We start from the raw sequence: 21,951 nt of genomic DNA, 5'->3' as shown, positions 1-21,951 counted from the left end.
TCCCACCACCTTGTCCCCTCCCACCTTTGCTCCCTCATACCTGTCCCCTCACATTTAACTCCTCACCTGTCCCTCACACTTGTCCCTCACATTTATCCCCTCACACACTTGTCCCTCCATTTATCCCCTCACACTTGTCCCCTCACATTTATCCCCTCACACTTGTCCCCTCACACCTCATTAGTTTCCCCTCGTGTCTCATCTACGCCTCATCACGACCTTTAAACCTCATTACCTGCCGATCTCCCTCACGTAATTAGTAGACCCTGTAAGTGTCATTTACTTTGATCACGTCTCTTCTACTACTCTCCCCCACTCCTTCCCCTCACTCCTTCCCCTCACCCTTCCCCGCCCCCCACCTCCCTCCCTTTTATTTCCCCTTACTCCGTCCCTCCTACTTCCCCCACCTCCTTCTCTCACTCCCTCCCCTCTACTTTCCCCTCACCTCCCCCTCACCTCCGCCTTCCCTTACTTCCTCACCAGACCAACTTTCCCCTTTGTCCTCTCCTCTTTGTATTTGCTATAGTTTTCACTTCTTCCTCTTTCCTTCCTTCTCCCCATCTTCTCTTTTCCATCTTCCCACTCCTCTCCTCTTCTTTACCCTCCTTTCGTTGCTGCTTTTCTCTCTTCCCTCTCCTCATTCTTCCTCTCTTCCCCGTTTACTCTCCACTTCTTCAACCCACATTTCCCCAATTTCTCACTATCTTTCTCCCTTGCCTTCTTGTTTTCTTCCCTCTTTGTCTCCTCTTCCTTCTTCCATACCCTTTCTCCACACTTTCTTTGCTCCTGGTGTGTGTGTGTGTGTGTGGTTTGTGTGTGTGTGTGTGTGTGTGTGTGTGTGTGTGTGTGTGTGTGTGTGTGTGTGTGTGTGTGTGTGTGTGTGTGTGTGTGTGTGTGCGCCGTGTGTGTGTGTGCGCGCGCGCTGTGTGTGTGCGTGTGCGCGCGTGTGTGTGCGTGTGCGTGTGCGTGTGTGTGTGTGTGTGTGTGTGTGCGTGTGTGTGTGTGTGTGTGTATATATATGAAAGGGGTGTGTGTGTGTGTGTGTGTGTGTGTGAGGAGTCAGGTAGTGGTCATAATACCACCATCAGCTCTGGGTAAGGTTACTACAGCTACCTCCTCCTGCAGTCTTCTGTTGCCTGCTGCCTCCCTGCAGTCTTCTGTTGCCTGCTGCCTCCCCTATAGTCTTCTGTTGCCTGCTGCCTCCTCCTGCAGTCTCCTGTTGCCTGCTGCCTCCCCTGCAGTCTTCTGTTGCCTGCTGCCTCCATCTTCAGTCTCCTGTTGCCTGCTGCCTCCCCTGCAGTCTTCTGTTGCCTGCTGCCTCCATCTTCAGTCTCCTGTTCCTGCTGCCTCCCCGCAGTCTTCTGTTGCCTGCTGCCTCTCCTGTAGTCCTCTGTTGCCTGCTGCCTCCACCTGTAGTCCTCTGTTACCTGCTGCCTCCCCCCAGTAGTCCTCTGTTCCCTGCTGCCTCTCCTGTAGTCCTCTGTTGCCTGCTGCCTCCACCTGTAGTCCTCTGTTGCCTGCTGCCTCTCCCTGTAGTCCTCTGTTGCCTGCTGCCTCCATCTGCAGTCCTCTGTTGCCTGCTGCCTCTCCCTGTAGTCCTCTGTTCCCTGCTGCCTCTCCTGTAGTCCTCTGTTGCCTGCTGCCTCCACCTGTAGTCCTCTGTTACCTGCTGCCTCCCCCAGTAGTCCTCTGTTGCCTGCTGCCTCCACCTGTAGTCCTCTGTTGCCTGCTGCCTCTCCCTGTAGTCCTCTGTTGCCTGCTGCCTCCACCTGTAGTCCTCTGTTGCCTGCTGCCTCCCCAGTAGTCCTCTGTTGCCTGCTGCCTCCACCTGTAGTCCTCTGTTACCTGCCTGCCTCCCCAGTAGTCCTCTGGCCTGCTGCCTCCACCTGTAGTCCTCTGTTGCCTGCTGCCTCTCCCTGTAGTCCTCTGTTACCTGCTGCCTCCCCTGTAGTCCTCTGTTGCCTGCTGCCTCTCCTGTAGTCCTCTGTTGCCTGCTGCCTGTAGTCCTCTGTACCTGCTGCCTCCCCTGTAGTCCTCTGTTCCCTGCTGCCTCCCCTGTAGTCCTCTGTTACCTGCTGCCTCCCCTGTAGTCCTCTGTTGCCTGCTGCCTCCCCTGTAGTCTCTGTTCCCTGCTGCCCCCTGTAGTCTTCTGTTGCCTGCTGCCTCCCCTGTAGTCTTCTGTTGTCTGCTGCCTTCCCCTGTAGTCTTCTGTTGTCTGCTGCCTTCCCTGTAGTCTTCTGTTGCCTGCTGCCTTCCCCTGTAGTCTCCTGTTCCCTGCTGCCTCCCCTGCAGTCTTCTGTTGCCTGCTGCCTCTCCCTGTAGTCCTCTGTTGCCTGCTGCCTCCACCTGTAGTCCTCTGTTACCTGCTGCCTCCCCTGTAGTCCTCTGTTGCCTGCTGCCTCCCCTGTAGTCCTCTGTTCCCTGCTGCCTCCCCTGTAGTCTTCTGTTGCCTGCTCCCCTGTAGTCTTCTGTTGTCTGCTGCCTTCCCTGTAGTCTTCTGTTGTCTGCTGCCTTCCCCTGCCCTGCCTTCCCTGTAGTCTTCTGTTGCCTGCTGCCTTCCCCTGTAGTCTTCTGTTGTCTGCTGCCTTCCCTGTAGTCTTCTGTTGCCTGCTGCCTCCTCCTGCAATCTCCTGTTGCCTACTGCCTCCCCCTGTAGTCTTCTGTTGTGCTGCCTTCCCCTGTAGTCTTCTGTTGCCTGCTGCCTCCTCCTGCAATCTCCTGTTGCCTACTGCCTCCCCTGCAGTCTTCTGTTGCCTGCTGCCTCCCCTGTAGTCTTCTGTTGCCTGCTGCCTCCCCTGTAGTCTTCTGTTGCCTGCTGCCTCCTCCTGCAGTTTTCTGTTGCCTGCTGCCTCCCCTGCAGTCTTCTGTTGCCTGCTGCCTCCCCTGCAGTCTTCTGTTGCCTGCTGCCTCCCCTGCAGTCTTCTGTTGCCTGCTGCCTCCCCCTGTAGTCTTCTGTTGCCTGCTGCCTTCCTCCTGCAGTTTTCTGTTGCCTGCTGCCTCCTCCTGCAGTTTTCTGTTGCCTGCTGCCTCCCCCTGTAGTTTTCTGTTGCCTCCCTTATGTTGCCTGCTGCCTCCCCCTGTAGTCTTCTGTTGCCTGCTGCCTCCATCTGCAGGCTCTTGTTGCCTGCTGCCTCCCCCTATAGTCTTCTGTTGCCTGCTGCCTCCTCCTGCAGTCTTTTGTTGCCTGGTGACTCCCCCTGCAGTCTTCTGTTGCCTGCTGCTGTTAGTGGTGCTGCTGCTGTTTTCTCACACAATACTGCCTACATCAGCAGAAGTCCCTCTCTGGAGCTAGGGGTCATTAGTACCTTCGTCAGCAGTGTGGTGTCGCTGTGGTCGTGTTCTGCAGGAGGAGACCCACGATTGTTTGTTTACCCGCACTGAACATTGCATTATATTTTTGCATTGTCTATATGCATGCAGAATCTTTATGTAAATTTGGCATGATGACTTACTGGTTATCTATCTATCTATCTATCTGTCTACTTATCAATCTTTGCTTCAGCTTTTGTTGTAAATGAAGTGTTGGGTTATTGTCTCACACTACACTAAAGCTCTTATGGTATACAGTGAGTTTCTTATGTTGTTTGTTGCGTAGGAATCTGTTTGGGTTGGTGAGAAAGAGAGCGAACACGAATGATTAACTGAAATGAGAGAGATAGAATAAGTGAAAAGAGAGAGAGAGACGGACAAACAGGCAAGTGGGAGACAGTGAGAGACATGCCATGAACATAAATCCGGGGTTGGAGGGTCAGCTGGTAGGTTGGCGATATCTCCTCAGATCTCGCCGCGTCATAGCCCTTTTGGCGGTCTTTATTGGCGTGTTCTAGCGCGGGATATTACGCCCTAATCTCACTATTTACTCTGACCGGCAAAACTTTAATCAGAAAGTTATTATGTAGATGCATGGCTGGAAGTGCTGTCATTGTGACTCAGCCTAACGGTAATGTAATAGAGAAAGGAGCTAGAATTAGTAACTGGTCATCCACTCTACAGACTGAACTATTTGCCAGACTCACAGCCCTGATGGTGATGGGTGAGGGGTGATGGGGGATGGTAATGAAGCACTTTCAGACAAACGGACGGACGCACAAAAGTACTGACAGACGAACGGACTGACGCGTAGACAGACTTACAAACGTACACACGGACAACACTTACACCCAGGATGAACAAGGCCGTACTCACCACCTAACGCCGGGTAATTCTCCCTTAAGCATGGCGCCTCACACTATCCATTAACAGTGTATCTTTATCAGTGACAAAACCGTGGGCGTAATCCAACCGTGGTTGAGGCTAATTGGTTGGGCGTGGGCGGGGGTTAGTAGGGAGAAGACGTGGATGAGGGAAATGAATCCGTTTGTGTATAAAGTGAAATTGGGTGGGTGTGAATGGGTGTTAATTGGGTGAGGGGCGTGGTTAAGGTTAATTGGATGGGCGTGGATGGTGTTAATTTTGGGTGGGCATGGGCTTTGGTTAATTGGGAAGGCTTGGATTAGAATAATTGGTGAAATTGGTTGGGCGTAGATGAAGGTAATTGGGTGTCGGATGAGGTGAAATGAGTAGGATAGGATGAAGTTAATTAAGCAGGTGTGGATGAGGCTATTTCGTTAGAAGTGAATGGGATGAATTGGATAAACTTCATCCCATCCACTATTTTCCCCATTTCAATCTTACACACCTCCCCCGATCTCTTCCAGACCCACCCATTCCCCATCCCTTTTAGACCCACCCATTTCCCATCCCCATTCCTTCCTCCAACTAAGATCCCTCCCATTCCTCTGCCATACGTGTCCATTCCTCATCAGGCACCCGATGATTCCCCCATCAAAAAGGATCCCCCATTCCCCCCACCCCCTTCCCCTTCCCCCTACCTGTAAGTCCTGCCTACTTCCCCTTCCCATTCCTCTCCCAGATTGAGGGAGAGGCAGACCGCGAGACAGAGACGGACGGTGTGGGAGGGGGAGAGACGGAATCTTGAAGTGTAATGGTAAATGTACGGCTCCCGTGGGTGAGAGGGGAGAGAGAGGGAGAGGAGGTGAGAGTGATGGTAGGTAGGGTGAGAGGGGGGAAGATAGAAATGATGGAGGGAGAAGAGTCGGGGGATGAGATGAATGAGGGAGAGGTGGGGGGTGATGGACAGGTGAGAGATGGTGAGTGAGATGACGGAGTGATGGAGGATGAAGGGAGAGTACAATGTTTTACACATAGACACAGGTGCTTATACAGGTACACATAGCCACAGGTGCTTATATAGGTACGCATTGCTACAGGTGTGTACTGAGTTATTAATAAAAATCCTGATGCAGTATAGGGAACTCCCCACCCTGTGAGGTAAGGAAGGGCATGTGTGAGTATGTGGAGGGAAGCGGCAGGGAGGAGAGAAAGAAGCACGAGGGGAAGAAGATTATAAGAGGGAAATTGAGTGTAATAAATGAGAGAGAGAGAGAGAGAGAGAGAGAGAGAGAGAGAGAGAGAGAGAGAGAGAGAGAGAGAGAGAGAGAGAGAGATCAAATAAATGAAATAACTAACAACACAAAGACAAACAAAGACGCAAACAAACAATGACAAACAAACACATGAACTAAAGGGGTGAAAACAGACAAGAAAATGATAGATCAAACAGAAGAGGAAACATACCTTCAGTAATGCCAATGGTGGGGTGAGGGGGAAGAAGAGGGCCTGGAAGCTGGTGAGGGGAAGATACTAATTAATTACAGCCAAGGAAGGGTACGACAGCATGTAAATAAAGGCGCCTTGTGTAAAACTCCTTAACAATATTGGATAGATCGAGTGTGGTGACCCGAGGAGGAGAGTAATTAGATACGAGACGAGGAGGTTGTGATCTAAGAGTGGAGGGACGGAAGACGTGGATAAGAAATGGAGAGTGATTTTGTGGGTTCGGATGAGTTGTATTTTAAGTTCAGATGTATTCTTACGTTCACTTGAGTTTCTTTTTTTAAATTCGCATAATTGTTTTTTTTTTTAAAGTTTAAATTGCGTCCTTATCAAGTTCAGGTGAGTTCTTGTCACGTTCAGATGCGTCCTTATCAAGTTCAGGTGAGTTCTTGTCAAGTTCAGATGCGTCCTTATCAAGTTCAGGTGAGTTCTTGTCAAGTTCAGATGCGTCTTTATCAAGTTCAGATGCGTCCTTATCAAGTTCAGGTGAGTTCATTACAAGGAAATCAAAATCACTTACGAAAAAAGTTCATTATAAGGTGTGAGTGACTTACCTGTGACTAAAGTAAAATTGTCTCCTTGTTAGGGATTTACTGATACTATTTACTATTTTTATTCACTATTTACCATTGACTAATTACTATTTTCTATTTACTATTGCTATTTACTGTTGCTACTCGTATTTACTAACGTTATTAATATTACCACTTACTATTAATATTTACTATTACTATTTATTACTAGAATTATTATTTAGGTGTTTACTGACCCCACTGGACCATCACTAGAGTAATAAAGAACTAGTCATTTCTTCTTAGTTATGAGTCTTAGGCCTGTAGTAAGTCTATTTTCCGCCTTAACTGACATGACGGATAAGACGATAACCTGTGTGACTTTCTCCATCCATGACAGATATTTTATGCTTTAATGTATTGTTAAATGATAAGTATTAGGGGGAGAACAATAGGGTCCATCGGATTCTGAATAGATCGAAGGTTGAATTTTTTACCCATTGAATTTATGATAGTTAAGAGATAAAAATGGCGTCAAGATTGTAATAAGACTCTACACTGGTTTAATATGTTAGAAAACCCCCCTCCCCCCCCTTTTTTTGACGTAAAGAGATGATAAATGAATGTTCAAGACGTTGCCTGAATTTCCTCGACTCAGTATCGCTGGTCTACGCCTCTGTCAACACTTATCACCTATATCTGTAATCTGATCGGAGGGGCGGCGGGTGCTGATTGGTTGGTGGAAGGTTGGCGGGCCCTGATTGGTTGGTGGAGGGGGTGGTAGGACCTGATTGGTTGGTAGAAGAGCGATGACACTTTCCTTGCTTGACAACAGGGATGAAATAGTCCCGAGGAAAGATGGAAATAGAGTCGACTGAGAGTTAAAAATAATCGATAGGAAATATATTTGCCAAATAAGAGATTGATGAGAGTAAAATATGGAATAAAACAGTCACACATTGATACCCGGAATTAAAAATGGAGTCGAAGCTACACTGAGACTCGACCACCGTTTAAGAACCTTACTGTTCTGCCGAGTATGTTGAAAAATAGCGTAAGTCTTTGAAAATCCTGATCCTTGAAGTTGGAGAAGGAGAATGGTGAGGCGTTTTCTAGGTCAAGGTGAGGTCGTGTAAATTTGCATACGACTTGAAGCTTCTTGTTATGAAACGTCTTAATTGTGTTACAGCGGCAGCAAGGGAGAGATACCTGGTGGCTGTACTTCACCTGTAAGGCTGTAATTAGGATTTTATTTATTGTTGTTGCTGGTATTATTAGAGGATTATTAGTGGTATTGCTATTTATTTATTTATTTATTTATTATTCTTGTTATTGTTGTTAGAGTTATTGTTCTAATTATTATTAATAGTAGTAGTATAACTATAACCCATAATAATTCACTTTACTATCGTCACAAGTTAAGTAATATAGTTGCAGGTTAGATCAATTACTGTGGGAATTCAACGATATATTACAAATGGAATATAATTTGTGTTATGTTATCCTTATATATGCACCCTTTACCACAGCTGGATGGTAGGTAACTGGTCCCTTGCCCTCCTCCTCCACTGAGAGAGAGAGAGAGAGAGAGAGAGAGAGAGAGAGAGAGAGAGCATGGTTAGTAAATCCTCTCAATAAACATAATATATTTATTGATATAACCATATTCAGTATATTATATAGGGGCTGAGGCTCACTCAACTCTAACCCCACCCCACCCCACCCTACCCCCAACCCACCCCACCCCCCCCACCCACTCCCCACTCAACCCACCCCCCTACCCACCCCATCCCTGCACCCATCCTCACCAAGATACTGTTCATTCCTGAATTACATTACGGCGAAAAATTATGAGGGAGTGTGTTTGGTGATAAACTTAACGCAATATTGGTTTTCCTTCATAAATAGAGTGGTGAACAGTGTGTGTGTGTGTGTGTGTGTGTGTGTGTGTGTGTGTGTGTGTGTGTGTGTGGCAACATATGGGTGGCCGCTGGTACCAAAATTTCCTCCTTAGATGAAGTTATCGAAAGACTTCATTTATACAAGTATATTTTGTTTTTTTCGGTTGTTTGAAATTCTATTGTGTTACAGTGTGTTAGGTGTTAAATGAGGTTTGTTTCTCTTTTATCTCTCACACACAACAACTCACAAACTCTCAGAATCTCGCAAAATCTTACAGAATGTCTCGTAAAGCCTCACAAAATATCTCCCTAACTCAGAATCTCAAAAATTTTCAAAAAAATATCTCGTAAAGTCTCATAATATCTAGTAAAGTCTCACAGGATATCTCGTAAAGTTTCCCCTGACATGAGATCTTCCTCCCAAACTTTCCTTACGTAAGAGACGCTTCATTAAATTTAATGGTGGAAAATTTTCTCCTCTTTGTTGTAACGCAAAATAATTTCTGAACTTTATTGAATATCACGAGAAATGTATAGTTTTAATGGGGGAGGTAGGCGTGAGGGAGGAGGTGTGAGGGAGGGGGGAGGGAGGGGGGAGGTGTGAGGGAGGGGGGAGGTGTGGAGGGTAGGTGGAGGTGTTTGGGAGGGGGGGGAGGCAGAGGGTAAGTAGGGAGGTGGTGAAAGGGAGGGGGGGGAGGTGTGGGAGGGAGGGGAGGTGTGTGGGAGGAGGGAGGTGTGTGGGAGGAGGGAGGTGTGGAGGGAGGGGAGGAGGGAGGTGGTGGAGGGAGGGGGAGGTGGGAGGGGGGGAGGTGGTGTGGAGGGTAGGGGAGGTGGTGGGGAGGGTAGGGGAGGTGGAGGGGGGAAGAGGTGTGAGGGAAGGGGAGGTGGTGGGAGGGTAGGGGTGGAGGTGGGAGGGGGGAGGAGGTGGTGGGAGGGGTAGGTGGGAGGGGTGTGAGGGAGGGGGGGAGGTGGGAGGGAGGAGGGGGTGGTGTGAGGGGTAGGGGAGGTGGTGGGGAGGGTAGGAGGAGGGGTGTGTGAGGGTAGGGAGGAGGTGTGGGGAGGTAGGGAGGTGGTGTGGGAGAGGGGTAGGAGGTGGTGTGTGAGGGGTGGGAGGTGGTGGAGGGTAGGGGTGGGGAGGTGTGAGGGAGGAGGAGGTGTGAGGGTAGAGGTGGTGGGGAGGGTAGAGGAGGTGTGTGGAGGGTAGGAGGAGGTGTGGAGGGTAGGAGGAGGTGGAGGTAGGAGGAGGTGTGAGGGTAGAGGAGGAGGTGTGAGGGAAGGGCGTGAGGCTGATCTGTGTCCCTCTAGGTATTCTGCTTTTATGTACACTTTCCCTCCTCCTTCCTATGTACACCTCCCTTTCTCTTTCCTGTGTACACCTCCTTTTCTATGTACACCTTCCCTCCACCATCCTGTGTACACCACCCACCCCCTCCCTCCTATATACTTCATGTACATCACCATGTGCACCTTATGTACCTAACTCTCAGGCTAATGTGTACTTACTTTCATTAACTTTCTTTTGTTCTCTTTCTTTCGTGTTGATGTATTCTTTTCACTGTCCTTCCCCCTCGTGTACTGGGGATCTCTCTCTCTCTCTCTCTCTCTCTCTCTCTCTCTCTCTCTCTCTCTACCTTTCTCCCTCCCCCATCCATTCTCCCCTCATAGCCCTCACCCCTCTCCTCCCATCACCTCCTCCCTCCCTCCTCCCTATATCCCCTCCCCCATTCATCAGTTAGTAGTTGAGGTGGATCATATTGATGAGCTACACACAACACTACTAAATCAATCACTGTTGATGGTCCGGCGTGATGGTCCAGCGTGATGGTCCAGCATGATGGTCCAGCGTGATGGTCCGGCGTGATGGTCCAGCATGATGGACCCTTGATTATAGTGATATAGTTCTCTTGTTTATCTCTCGTGGGGGGAGAGGGAAAGGGGGAGGGATAGAGAAAGAAAGGAAATAGGAAAGTAGAAGGGAGAGGGAAGAGGAAGGGAGAAAGTGACAGGGAAAGAGAGAGAGTGGCTAGGGAAGAGAAGGGAAGAATCCAAAGAGTGGAGGAAATCGGCTTTGAGTGGGGGAATTGCTGGAGAGGGGAGGTGGAGGGTCCGGGGAAATGTAGGAGGGGAGAGGAGGAGGAGGAGGAAGAGGAAGAGGAGGAGGAAGCAACAATAGAGTGACCCTTGATTATAGTAATGGAAGTTTACTGTTTAAATATCCTGTTTTGAGGGGTGGGGAGGAGGGTGGAAGGTGGGGAGGAGGGTGGAAGGGAGGGGTAGGGAAGGAAGAGGATAGGGAGAGGATTATTGTAGAGTGGCAATTGGTTTCGACATTAGTTTGTTTATCTCACAGGAGGAGGGAGGAGAGAAGCCTTAGGATGAAGGATGGGTAGAAGAGGAGGAGGAGGGGGAGGAGGAGGAAGGGAGAAGCGTAAGGATGAAGGATGGGAAGAGGAGGGGGAGAAGGAAAGTGGGGAGGGTGACCGTAGAATGGCACTTGATTTTCTTGATGGGATTATTTTGTTTATTTAGCCATGGCGTGTGGGGAGGAGAGGAGACTGGGGAGATGGGGAGGAGAAGAGACTGGGGAGATGGGGAGGAGAAGAGACTGGGGAGATGGGGAGGAGAAGAGACTGGGGAGATGGGGAGGAGAAGAGACTAGGGAGGGACGGGTAATATGACCAACTGGAGGGGAGAAGTAGAAGGGGGGTGCTTGGTCTTCAGGGTGGGAGGAATTATAAGGGAGGAGAAATGAAAGAAATAAGAGACGAGAGGACGAAAGGAGAAGGAGGATAGAAGAATGGGGAGAGGAAGGAAAGAAAGATCATTTATAAGAGTCTAGGAGGAGGAAGGAAGGAAGGAAGGACGGGAAGAGGAAAAGCAGAGAAGTGAGGAAGGAAAGGAGTGGACAGAGAAGGGAGGAAGAAAATTGGAGGAGAGAGAGGAAGGAAGGAAGGAAGGGAGAGAAAAAAAGAAGGGAGGGAGGAAGTCATTAGGGGCAGCTGAGACACTCCCTAAAATGTTTTGCCTAAATCAGGACACACTCTCTCTCTCTCTCTCTCTCTCTCTCTCTCTCTCTCTCTCCCAAAATTTTCTCATTATTCCGATTTATTATATTTGTGTTGGTTCTTTATTGTATATTAACTCTTGTAGGTAATAGAGCCAGTACCCTTATTCAGAAATAATATAGCCCGCAGTAAGTGGTAATATAGCCCTCAGTAAGACGTAATATAGCCCTCAGTAAGAGGTAATATAGCCCTCAGTCAGAAGTAATATAACCCTCAGTAAGTGGTAATTTAGCACTCAGTAAGAACTAATATAGCCCTCAGTAAGTGATAATATAGTCCTCAGTAAGTGATAATATAACCCTCAGTAAGTGGTAATATAGCCCTCAATAAGAACTAATATAGCCCTCAGTAAGAAGTAATATAGCCCTCAGTCAGAAGTAATATAACCCTCAGTAAGTGGTAATATAGCCCTCAGTAAGAACTAATATAGCACTGGTGACACATTACTTGCTTGGTATTATCAGGTGGCATGTTAAATCCGCCTCTTAACCTCCCATGACTTGTTTAATTAACAGGAATTAATCTTAATAATGTTACTGCCCCAAAATTACACATGCAGCAGCTAATTCGCCCGCCATTAATGCTAAAATATACGTTCCTGTTTTTTTCCTCCTCCCGGTAATAACTGTCATTAATGAGTGTTTTGTTACGTTTGGTAAGTGGAGTAATGTAATAAAGTACCCGTCGGGGCTGAGGGAGTACATGTAAAGCACTGTTGGTTGTACATTTCAAGTTGGTAAAGTGAATTAGTGAATTGTAAATTATGGGTCTCAAGTTTCTAGGATATTAATTACAGAAAACGAATGCGAGTGGAGGGGGAAACTTCTCGAGATGGAAGGATGTGTTTATATATTGCAGTTATTACGCGGGTTGTTATTATGGAGTTGGGTAATTATTATTTAGCGTGTACTGTGTTGTAACTGCTAGTGCATACGGTGGTGAGGAAAGGGTTCAGCTTGGCCTGCAGCGAAGGGTGATCATTATAGAGCAGTAAATGTCAGGTTAAATTGAGATTGAGTAGAGGGAGTAAGGTCTTGTTTCGGGAGTGAATGTGTCAGCAATAGAATGATGAGGTGAAGATTAAATTACGGGGGGGAAATAAAGTAAACGGGGGAAGTAAAGAAATGTAAAGAGAGAAGGAAGTGTTTGAGAGTAAGACAAGTCCAGGAGAGAAAGCGACATGATTCAGAGAGAGGAAGGAAGAGCAAGAAGGAAATGGAAGGATGAGGGTGAAGAAAGGTGAAAGAATACTAGAAGTGAAGAGGGTGAATATACCAGGAGGCAGCAGAGTACGTGAATGATAAGTCTTGGAGGAAGGTTTATAGCTGTTAGGAGTAAATGAAGAGACGGGTGACAGGAGAGTCTGTTTTGGCCCTTGATTCCTGCCACACACACACACACACACAAACACACACACACACACACACACACACACCAAAAAAGCTGCATCATTAAGCCAAACACAAGTACACACAAGCACTCCCCCTCGCTCTCTCCGTCTCACGACTCCTCTATACAGAACAACCTGTCATTCTGCCCTCAGCGAGACGGAGGCAAAAAACACCCCGTCGCCCAAGAATAGGTTCCTCACAGTAATCTGGCGAGCAACAATGCAGGGGGGAAAAATATGAGGGGAGGAAGGACGCCGCACAGCGTACGTGAGCAGCGCTGGTGGCTGAGGGGAAAACCACACCAGGCAACAATGACCCTCAGATAAGCTAGCCCCCCCCGCCCCTCCCCTCCCCTCCCCTTCCTCCTCCCTCCCCTCCTCCTCCCCTCCCCTTCTCCTCCCTCCCCTCCTCTCCCCTCCCCTTCCCTCCCTTCCTCCTCCCCTTCCCCTCCCCCCCCCTCCCCCTTCGCCCTCATTTTCCCCATCTTTTCAGTGTAGCGACTCGTGGCAGAGCTGTCTCTTGTTTTATTGTTGTTCTTTCAATGTCCCCGTGTCACCTCTCCTCCTCCTCCTCCTCCTCCTCCTCCTCCTCCTCCTCCTCCTCCTCCTCCTCCTCCTCCTCCTCCTCCTCCTCCTTCTTTCTTTCGTCAATGATATCTCCATTTTTGCTTTACTCTCGTGTTTCTGTCATTTCCTCTTCTCCTCTCTTTTGTGTTGTCGTTTCCTCCGCATGCAGGTGTGTTTGACATGAGCGTGCCTGCAGGGGGTCATTTAGAAAGTGATGATGACGCTAAAACGGATGTTATGTTAGATGCACTGCTTTAGAGAGAGAGAGAGAGAGAGAGAGTGTTCCAGGTATACTAAAATCAACAAACATATGTATATAATCTTCAACATACATATATTTACCTCTCCATGCATGTGTGGAATATTGCCTGGGGGTGAATGGGTCAGTTGAGTTATATTGTCACACACTATAATGATGGAAGAGCACGCTGGCTTAACTTCATACTCTCAGAGACTCAAGCGGTGACAATTTCCCTCATACTGGTGATGTGTGAACGTTTGTAACTTAAGCTACGACAAGAACAGTAAGAGAGATAAATGGTGTCGAATTTTTCTGAGACTCCACACAGAATTATTGGTTAGGTTTTTTTATTAATTATCTGTTAATGGAATGAATGGGTAAAAGGTTAATGCAGAGGTGGGTGTTAAAGTTCAATTACATGGTCAACGTTTTATCAGATATAATTATCCTCTATTTTAACTGCGGCGAGCCAGAGCTTTATAGAAAGTTATGAGTATAATGAACTGAATATTACCAGTGGGTGGTTGATGCTAAGTATTTACACTATCTATCTATCCCATCTATCTATCTATCTATCTATCTCTTATTGATTTGTTTACGAGGTCCTTCGCCTCAAAGAACAGAATCAGGATCGTACTCAGGAAATTGAATCATATTCCTCGAACTGTTGAGTAGATATTGTCGGCCCACTGTACCATGATTTACTTTACATCATTACATCAGATTTTTATTATATATATACATATATGTGTATATATATATATATATATATATATATATATATATATATATATATATATATATATATATATATATATATATATATATATATATATATATATATATCTTGATAAAATCACACGGGAAAATGGAAACAACGGAGTACCTTAGCTTTCGTCTTTATTCAAGACATCTTCAGAGGCAACTAGATTACATGGACAGAGAGAGGCTTAAATATACAGGGTGACCTAAAAACATGAGGTCAGGTCATAATGATGACATCCACTAATCCCCACACCAACACAACCGTAGAGGAGCTTAAGAGAAGGGTGGTGACGTGACTAGACAGGTCAGGTCAGAAAAAAGGGACCCACAAAATAACTGTCATACATCAAGATCAAAGGTTTTCAAAGCAGTTTTAACCTTGGGCCACTGACAAATAAATTTATGTAACATATTATCAGTTTTGAACTGACCATCACTAAGGTTTATTGATTTTAATTCCTTAATCAAACTAGCTTCAACCAGAAGTCTTTCTGTGACACAAGATGATTTGAATACTTCTAAGCTTTTTTCCCAAGCAATGGGGTGATTATTATTCCTAACATGAACGAACAAGGCACTGCTTTCAGATGCAGTTCTGATATTATACTTATGTTGTTTGATTCTGAGCTGCAGTGTTTTTCCTGTCTGACCTACATAATTACAATTACATTGGCTACATGGAATACAATAAACACTTCCATTTACATTCAAACTTGGGCTATTCCTTATTAACATATTGGTAATGGTTGAGTCATACTTGAAAACAACATTAATATTTAGAAGCTTGAGGGACCGAACTAAAGGGACAAATTCATCACGATAGGGCAGAGTCAAAATATTCTTAAGTGTAGGAACTTGTCTGGTTACAGAGGAATGAAAGGATTTTTTAGCCCTTTTAAAGCAACGATCAACAAACACAGAAGGGTACCCAAGTTTCTGTGCAATAGAACGAATGTGTTTAAATTCGTCGTCAATAAATTCAGAGTCACAAATACGCAGACATCGTAGGAACATAGCAGAAAAAACTGACATTTTGGTAGACTCAAGGTGATTGGATAAAAAGTGAATGAAACTGTCTACCTGTGTGGGCTTTCTATATACCTTAAATTTATAGTTTTGGCCATTTCTCATGATAAGCATATCAAGAAATGGAAGGGATTCACTTATTTCTCTTTCAATTTTGAATGTGATACTAGGGACAATATTATTAAGCTTGTCTAAAAATTCCAAAGGGTCACTGTTTTTAGGCCAAAGACAAAGAACATCATCTACATATCTATACCAAGGAGGAATACAGTCCACTACATTGGGGAGTAATCTAGACTCAAAGAACTCCATATAAATACAGGCTAGAGGAGCAGAAAGACAATTACCCATGCTCATGCCAAATACTTGCTTGTAGAACTTCCCATTTGCACTAAACACATTGTCAGTTACGCATAACTCTATCAATTTCAGGAAAGTATCATGTTCAATAGTTAAATCTAGCAGTTGTAATTTATCTTTAAGAAATGAAAGTAAGTCTTTCACAGGTACTCTAGTGAACAGTGAATTTACATCAAAACTTATTAATTCGCAAGGTTCGTTGTGTTTCTTGAGTTTATCAATTAAATCACTGCTATTGCGTATATGTGAATTAGATATTTGGCCTGTAAGAGGGGATATCATCTTTACCAGCCACTTGGATAATTTGTAAGTAACAGAACCCACAGAACTCACGATAGGACGTAATGGATTATTAAGCTTGTGTGTTTTGATCAATCCATACATATAAGGTAAAGTGGGATTGATTTGAGAGAGCTGTTTAGTGAGATCGGGGTTCTTTTTCAATAACATCTTCATTTTGGAATTAGATAACTTATTAATATTTTCCAGGGGATCTTTCGTAAGCTCACAATACGTGCTTTCATCACTAAGTAATGAATTCATCTTATCATTGTAGTCACTTTTATCCAAGATAACAATAGCATTAGACTTATCAGCCTTGGTAATATGGATATTCTTATTTCTTTTCAAGTTTATCAAGGCTGTTTCAAATCTTTTTGGAATGTTTGAAGCAAATTTCTTATTTAAAACACTATGTATACAACCTTTAGCTATGGAAATATCTTCATTTGTAACATCAGACGACTTCATCTTTTCCAGGTTGATTAAACCTTTAGCAATAGTAAGCGGATTAACGCACCGTTGAGTGATAGAAAACTTCCTACCAAAACCAAGAACAAGTTTCTCATTTGTCTGTAGATCATAAGATGATAAGTTTATGAACAAATTTGGATCACTCAATATGGTCCAGTAACTCTCGTCAAACAGAGCATTTAATTTGGCATTTAACCTTCTTTTTTGGGCTTTGTCAGTTTCACTAAGAAGTTGATATACAAAATCACGAATGGTGTGCCACTTATCAACACAAACACTGTTTTGCATAAGTATTTTACACTGAGCACTGTGCATGAAGGCTAATTTCACACTATCACTTGAACTCTTGATAAGGGAATCTAGCAACACCTTATCCAACTCAGAGAATGCTTGATTGTCCAGATTTCTTAGTCTACTTGGAAGACAGGACTTGGGAACAATTTTATCATCTCTGCAATCTTTCAAAAACTTCAACTTGTTTTTGAGACTATGAGCCTTCAGCAAACTCTTCTTGTAGTTGCGGAAGATATATATATATATATATATATATATATATATATATATATATATATATATATATATATATATATATATATATATATATATATATATATATATATATATATATATATGTGTGTGTGTGTGTATGTGAAGTTACACAGTAGTAAACGACGCTTTAAGTGGGACAATAAATTTTACCCTGTATAGCTAGTGTACATTACATTACGTTACAAAAGTAAAAACAAATAGAAAAGTTATCTCTAATTGGTAAAAACGTTAGTGGGGTTTTTAAGACTTAATCACTTGTTTAATACTTAACATCGTGGCAATGTTTTATATAATAATAATAATAATAATAATAATAATAATAATAATAATAATATGGGTACAAGTATCAGATCATAGTCAACTTGTATTAGAGTTAATAAATGTTTCCATGGTCCGTAACTCACCTGTACTGTATATATTTCCCTCGTCGGTGTACACAAATATTACTTTCCCGTTTTATTTCCTATTTTTCCCCAGTATAGTGTTTTGTGTTGTAGTGTCGCGTCAGTATTATTGTCCACTTGTATTTTTTCCTCGTGTTTTGTTACATCCTGGAATAAAAAGATTTGTGTCGCGCTAACGAGTTGTGTTGTAGTTGACCCAGTTTATGGCCACAGTTTTGTTGGATCGTAAATGAACCACACACAACGGAACCATGGTAAAGGAGGCTTTTGATTGGTCACCAGTTTAACGCCCAATGAGAGGAGTAACAGTGCTAAACGAATGCTCTCTGATTGATCACCGAACGGTAACTCTACTAGGCTAATTAGCCAACAATACATCGTCATAATTAATAGCCACCCAGGTAACAAGGTCTGCTAAAGGAAGCACCTGATTGGTGAACACTTTGTCCACAGTATTAATAGACCAATGAGAAAGCTAGTTGTATGTAAGGAGTTATCTCATTGGTCATTGCGTCGCGTGTTCTTATTTACCTCTTATTCCAGCTCTTTCCTCCGTCCCGTTATTTCTGATTTATCGTCTCTTCCTTCTGTTCCCCCTTTTCCCATTCTCACTCTCCCCTTCTCTCCTCTCCTCTCTGTTCTTGTCCTCGTCTATCCCACCCTCCTTGACATGATATTTTTATTCTCATTTGTCTCTCATCTTCTCGCCTTTCCTACCTCTCTTATTCCCATTTGCATGTTTATCTCCTTTCTATTTATTCCTCTCTCTCTCTCTCTCTCTCTCTCTCTCTCTCTCTCTCTCTCTCTCTCGGTTCACCAACGGATGTATTTAAAGCGCTACTCTCTTTCCTCTCGTATTCCTCTTTCATTTTCACCTATTCCTTTTCCCTCCTCCTCATCACCCACCCTCACCCCTTCCTCCCCTCACGCAGCTAAATACAACCCACTGATGAGGGGAATCTACTAATTGCCCTCTCTCTCCCTTCCTGCCCGCTCCCCCTCTCCCTCCCTTCTTCGCTTTCCTCCCTCCTCCTCTTTCTGACCTTTTCCTCTTACATCCTTCTTCCTTCTCGACCTTATCCTTGTCTTTTTTTGTTTCCTCTTCCATCGCTTTTGTCTTTCTCCTCTTCCTCCACTTCCTTCTTACCATCTTCTTCCTCAACCTTTCTTTCTTCCTCCCTTCCCTTCTTCCTACCCTCTCTTGTTACCTCCTTCCTTCGTCTCTTCCACCATCTTAGCACGACCCAGTGATGAGGTTCCCTCCCTCCATCCTTCCCTCCTGGTGTTTCGACTGATGATAACTCTCTCTCTCTCTCTCTCTCTCTCTCTCTCTCTCTCTCTCCAAATTCTTTTTTGATTTGTCGCAAAAGACGTTTCACTCCCAAGACTCCTTTTACAAACCCAAGATAATGCTAAACCATCATCTCCCACAAGGTTTATAATCTCCCTACTGTGAAAGTAGAAATTCGCCCTTCTCGCCACCCGCCTGCTTGGAGCCCAGCGCCTGACTCACCGTATTTCATGTGATTATTAATATCACTAACGAGTTGCCTAGCCCAGGACGTCGAGAGAGAGAGAGAGAGAGAGAGAGAGAGAGAGAGAGAGAGAGAGAGAGACTATATTAGATGGAGATATAGAATTAAAGAAAGAGAGAAAGACTCCAAAATATGGTTTAGTACACCCCACTATACATACACCCTAGTATAGTCAAACCCATTATCGACAACAACAAGAGAGGACTCAGGCCAGGTCACAGGTTGACTACAGGCGATACTCAAGACGTTGTCATCATTAGCCGCACACAAAAAAGAGGACAAACACGTCAGGCTTCCCAACAATAACGTCCTATTTCCCTGGTATGTGTTCCTGATTTTCCTCCATTGTGAGACACCAACAAGTAAACAATGTGGAGTAACCGAGACTCTGCTCCGTGCTTGATTCTCCATGGTCGATGCTCCGTGCTTGACTGCCTGGTCGACGCTCCGTGCTTGATGCTCCGTGGTCAATGGTTCGTGCTGCTGCTACTTGGAACTCCCCTCAAGTTTGTCGTGCTCCATAGTACCATTATGACTGTTGTTGTCGTCATGAGGGCTGGTTGTTGCAAGACTGTCCCACTAAAAAGAAGGTCGCCTTTGGGTTCACGTTTTGTCTGCATAAAAGGGCTTCTGGAATTGTACTTGAGAAGTCCATGGATGATCCTTAAGGGCTTCGGGCATCGTATATACCTGAGGGGTGTAAGCATCGTACTCATGGGGGTTCAGGCATCGTACTTGATTAACTCATGGATCGTATACTCGAAGGATTCGGGCATCGTACTTGAGGGCTGTAAACATCGTACACAGAGACTTCAGGCATCATGTTTGAGGAGGTGTTTGTTATCGTACTAATGGAGTCAAACATCGTAGTCAAGGGCTTCTGGCAACCCAAAGGTCATATTCAGGGTGACTTCAGGTATTCCAGAAATCGTACTTGAAATATTTCGGCTTCATAGATGAGTGACATTGGACACATACTCACGAGAACTTAGCATTGTACTGGAGGAGGGATGGAAGCCTCTTAAGGAATCCAGACTCCTTAAATACTAAAGTCAAGGATTCACGAGGTTTCAGACTACTCGGTTAGATCGGAACTCATACACAAGAAGGATTAGAATCGTACTCAAGGGGGTTTGATTGTCTTAGTATCGTATTGGTGAAGGTGGAGTGTGGAGTTTGGTAGGTGAGGAGGGGGGGGCAGGTCTGCAGAATGTGAGGGAAAGGAATAAGAGGAAGGAACTGGGGTGAAGGAGAGACTGGAGAGAGAGAGAGAGAGAGAGAGGGGAATAGCACGGTGAGAAGGAATTGCAGGAACAAGAAGATGAATATTATTAGAAGAGTGAAGACTTGGACAGAAGTAGAAAATATGGCAGATGTGATTGGGAACGTTATGAGGGGAATAGAGGGAAAAGGGAAGGAGAGAGGTGGGTGAGGAGCAGAACAGGGATGAGGAGGAGAGAGGAAGAAGATAATAATAATAGAGAATGATTGATAGAAGGATGGTGAAGGAGAGGAGGAGATTGATGGTGGGGATGGGGTAACTGAGGGAGGGGTCTGAGGAAGGCTGTCAGTGAACCGTCATCTGCATCTCTCATGCTAGACGTATACTTCTGTCTCGTCTCACGCTCGGCCGACTGGACCTGAGGGGGAGACGGCCGGCCAGGAGGAATATTCAGCATCTTATTTAGAGGATGTGAGACTCGTGAGTGGATCAGGTTGGTTAAAAGTAGTTGACTTAAAAGCTTTGTTTAGTTGCGGTCAGAAAAAAAGTTTGTTTGATCATTTTGTCGAGTTGGTTGTGATAAGCTTAGTTGAACATCAGCTTGGGAGGTTATCTCACACTTTGATCATCAGCTTTGTGCTAATTATATTGTTGATCAGTGTAAAGGAAGGTTGTTGCCTTATGTTTCCTACTCTTTACTGTGTATCTTATATTGTTTTCTCTCTCTCTCTCTCTCTCTCTCTCTCTCTCTCTCTCTCTCTCTCTCTCTCTCTCTCTCTCTCTCTCTCTCTCTCTCTCTCCAGTGAGGGTTCACCTAAGTAAGTCATTATAATCCGGTACAAGGAGTTACAATTCGGCCCACCTCACTTCTCCCTCTTCCCTCCTTACCTCTCTCCTCCTCCCTCCTCACCTCTCTCTCCTCCTCCCTCCTCACCTCTCTCCTCCTCCCTCCTCACATCTCTCCTCCTCCCTCCTCACATCTCTCCTCCTCCCTCCTCACATCTCCCCTCTCTTCACCTTTCTCTCCAGCCTCCTTACCTCTATTCTCCTACCTCCTCACACCTCCTTTCCTCCTCCTCCTCACACTTCTCCCTCTCCCTCCTCATAAACATGTGCAACGACCCCCCCCCCCCTCCTTCACCAGACTCAACAGCCCCCAGCATCAGGTAAGCACCAGGTAAATACCAAATGAACCCGTATTAGTGACCGGAAGCAGGTTAGGTTGTTGCTGAAGACTTTGAAGAACCACGTGTGTTGAGGGAGCCAGGTGTGTACTTAAGGCTCCATTACCGACTTTAGTAATAATAATAATAATAATAATAATAATAATAATAATAATAATAATAATAATAAAGTGCAGCTTAGTGATGATCATGATGCTATTAATGATAATTACGGTATAGCATTAGTATGATATTTATCAGGGCAATTATATGAAGAATAAAACTGATCTTAATACCGTAATTATTTATTATTATTATTATTATTATTATTATTATTATTATTATTATTATTATTATTATTAATGTAATCGTTCTTAGTGACTTAATACCCCCAAGAGACCTGACCCTGACCCTGGCGAGAGACACAGAGAGGAGTGGTGGAGGGGCGGTGGGGGAAAGGAGAGACAAAGGGAAGGCAGGTAAGGAGGAAGGGGGGAATGGAAGGGAGGCTGGGGAAGGAAGGTCCGGCTCACCATCAATCGTCTTATTGATTTTGAAATTTTCCTCATTACTTTCGGCTTCATTGACCATAGGTGCCACAGTTATGACTTGGCACCACCCCCTTGGCTCTCTCTCTCTCTCTCTCTCTCTCTCTCTCTCTCTCAGTCCTCCCCTTCCCTCTCTCTTCCTCTCTTTCCTCCCTTCCCCCTCTCCCACTCTCTTCCTTCCCTCCGTTCTCCTCTTTCCCTTACAGTGTACAAAATTAATGCAAAATAGATACAAAAATACAAAGAAAAATACATAAAATAATACAGTATTAAG

General features: G+C 45.0%; 2 protein-coding genes across 2 annotated transcripts in view; one reads left to right on the top strand and one right to left on the bottom strand.

Moving 5' to 3' along the window:
- Positions 1–1,109: 1,109 nt before the first annotated feature.
- LOC121854406 lies at positions 1,110–3,107 on the bottom strand. Its single transcript, XM_042349077.1, has 2 exons — positions 1,846–3,107; positions 1,110–1,749 (listed from the first exon to the last, which is right to left on the bottom strand). The coding sequence occupies exons 1-2, from the start codon at positions 3,105–3,107 to the stop codon at positions 1,110–1,112; spliced, it is 1,902 nt and encodes a 633-aa protein (XP_042205011.1).
- A 16,458-nt stretch (positions 3,108–19,565) lies between these two features.
- The window catches only part of LOC121854344 (roundabout homolog 2-like), a 78,667-nt gene continuing 76,281 nt past the window's right edge, over positions 19,566–21,951 (top strand). The window contains exon 1 of the mRNA XM_042348951.1: positions 19,566–19,674. Within this exon, the coding sequence (XP_042204885.1) occupies positions 19,566–19,674 (109 nt within the window). The remainder of the gene's footprint in view (positions 19,675–21,951) is intronic.

This window comes from Homarus americanus, unplaced genomic scaffold (assembly GCF_018991925.1).
Source record: "Homarus americanus isolate GMGI-L3 unplaced genomic scaffold, GMGI_Hamer_2.0 scaffold54443, whole genome shotgun sequence".
Lineage (NCBI taxonomy): Eukaryota > Metazoa > Arthropoda > Malacostraca > Decapoda > Nephropidae > Homarus > Homarus americanus.
The sequence above is the reverse complement of the archived record's forward strand: the minus strand, read 5'-3'. Positions and strand labels throughout refer to the sequence as shown.

Excerpts from the sequence above, each read along its gene's own strand:
- LOC121854406 (XM_042349077.1), bottom strand. The coding sequence starts at position 3,107 with ATGGAGGCAGCAGGCAACAGAAGACTACAGGGGGAGGCAGCAGGCAAC. Across the intron at positions 1,750-1,845 it reads ACTACTGGGGAGGCAGGCAG|AGGACTACAGGGAGAGGCAG; the intron begins GTAACAGAGGAC and ends AGCAGGCAACAG.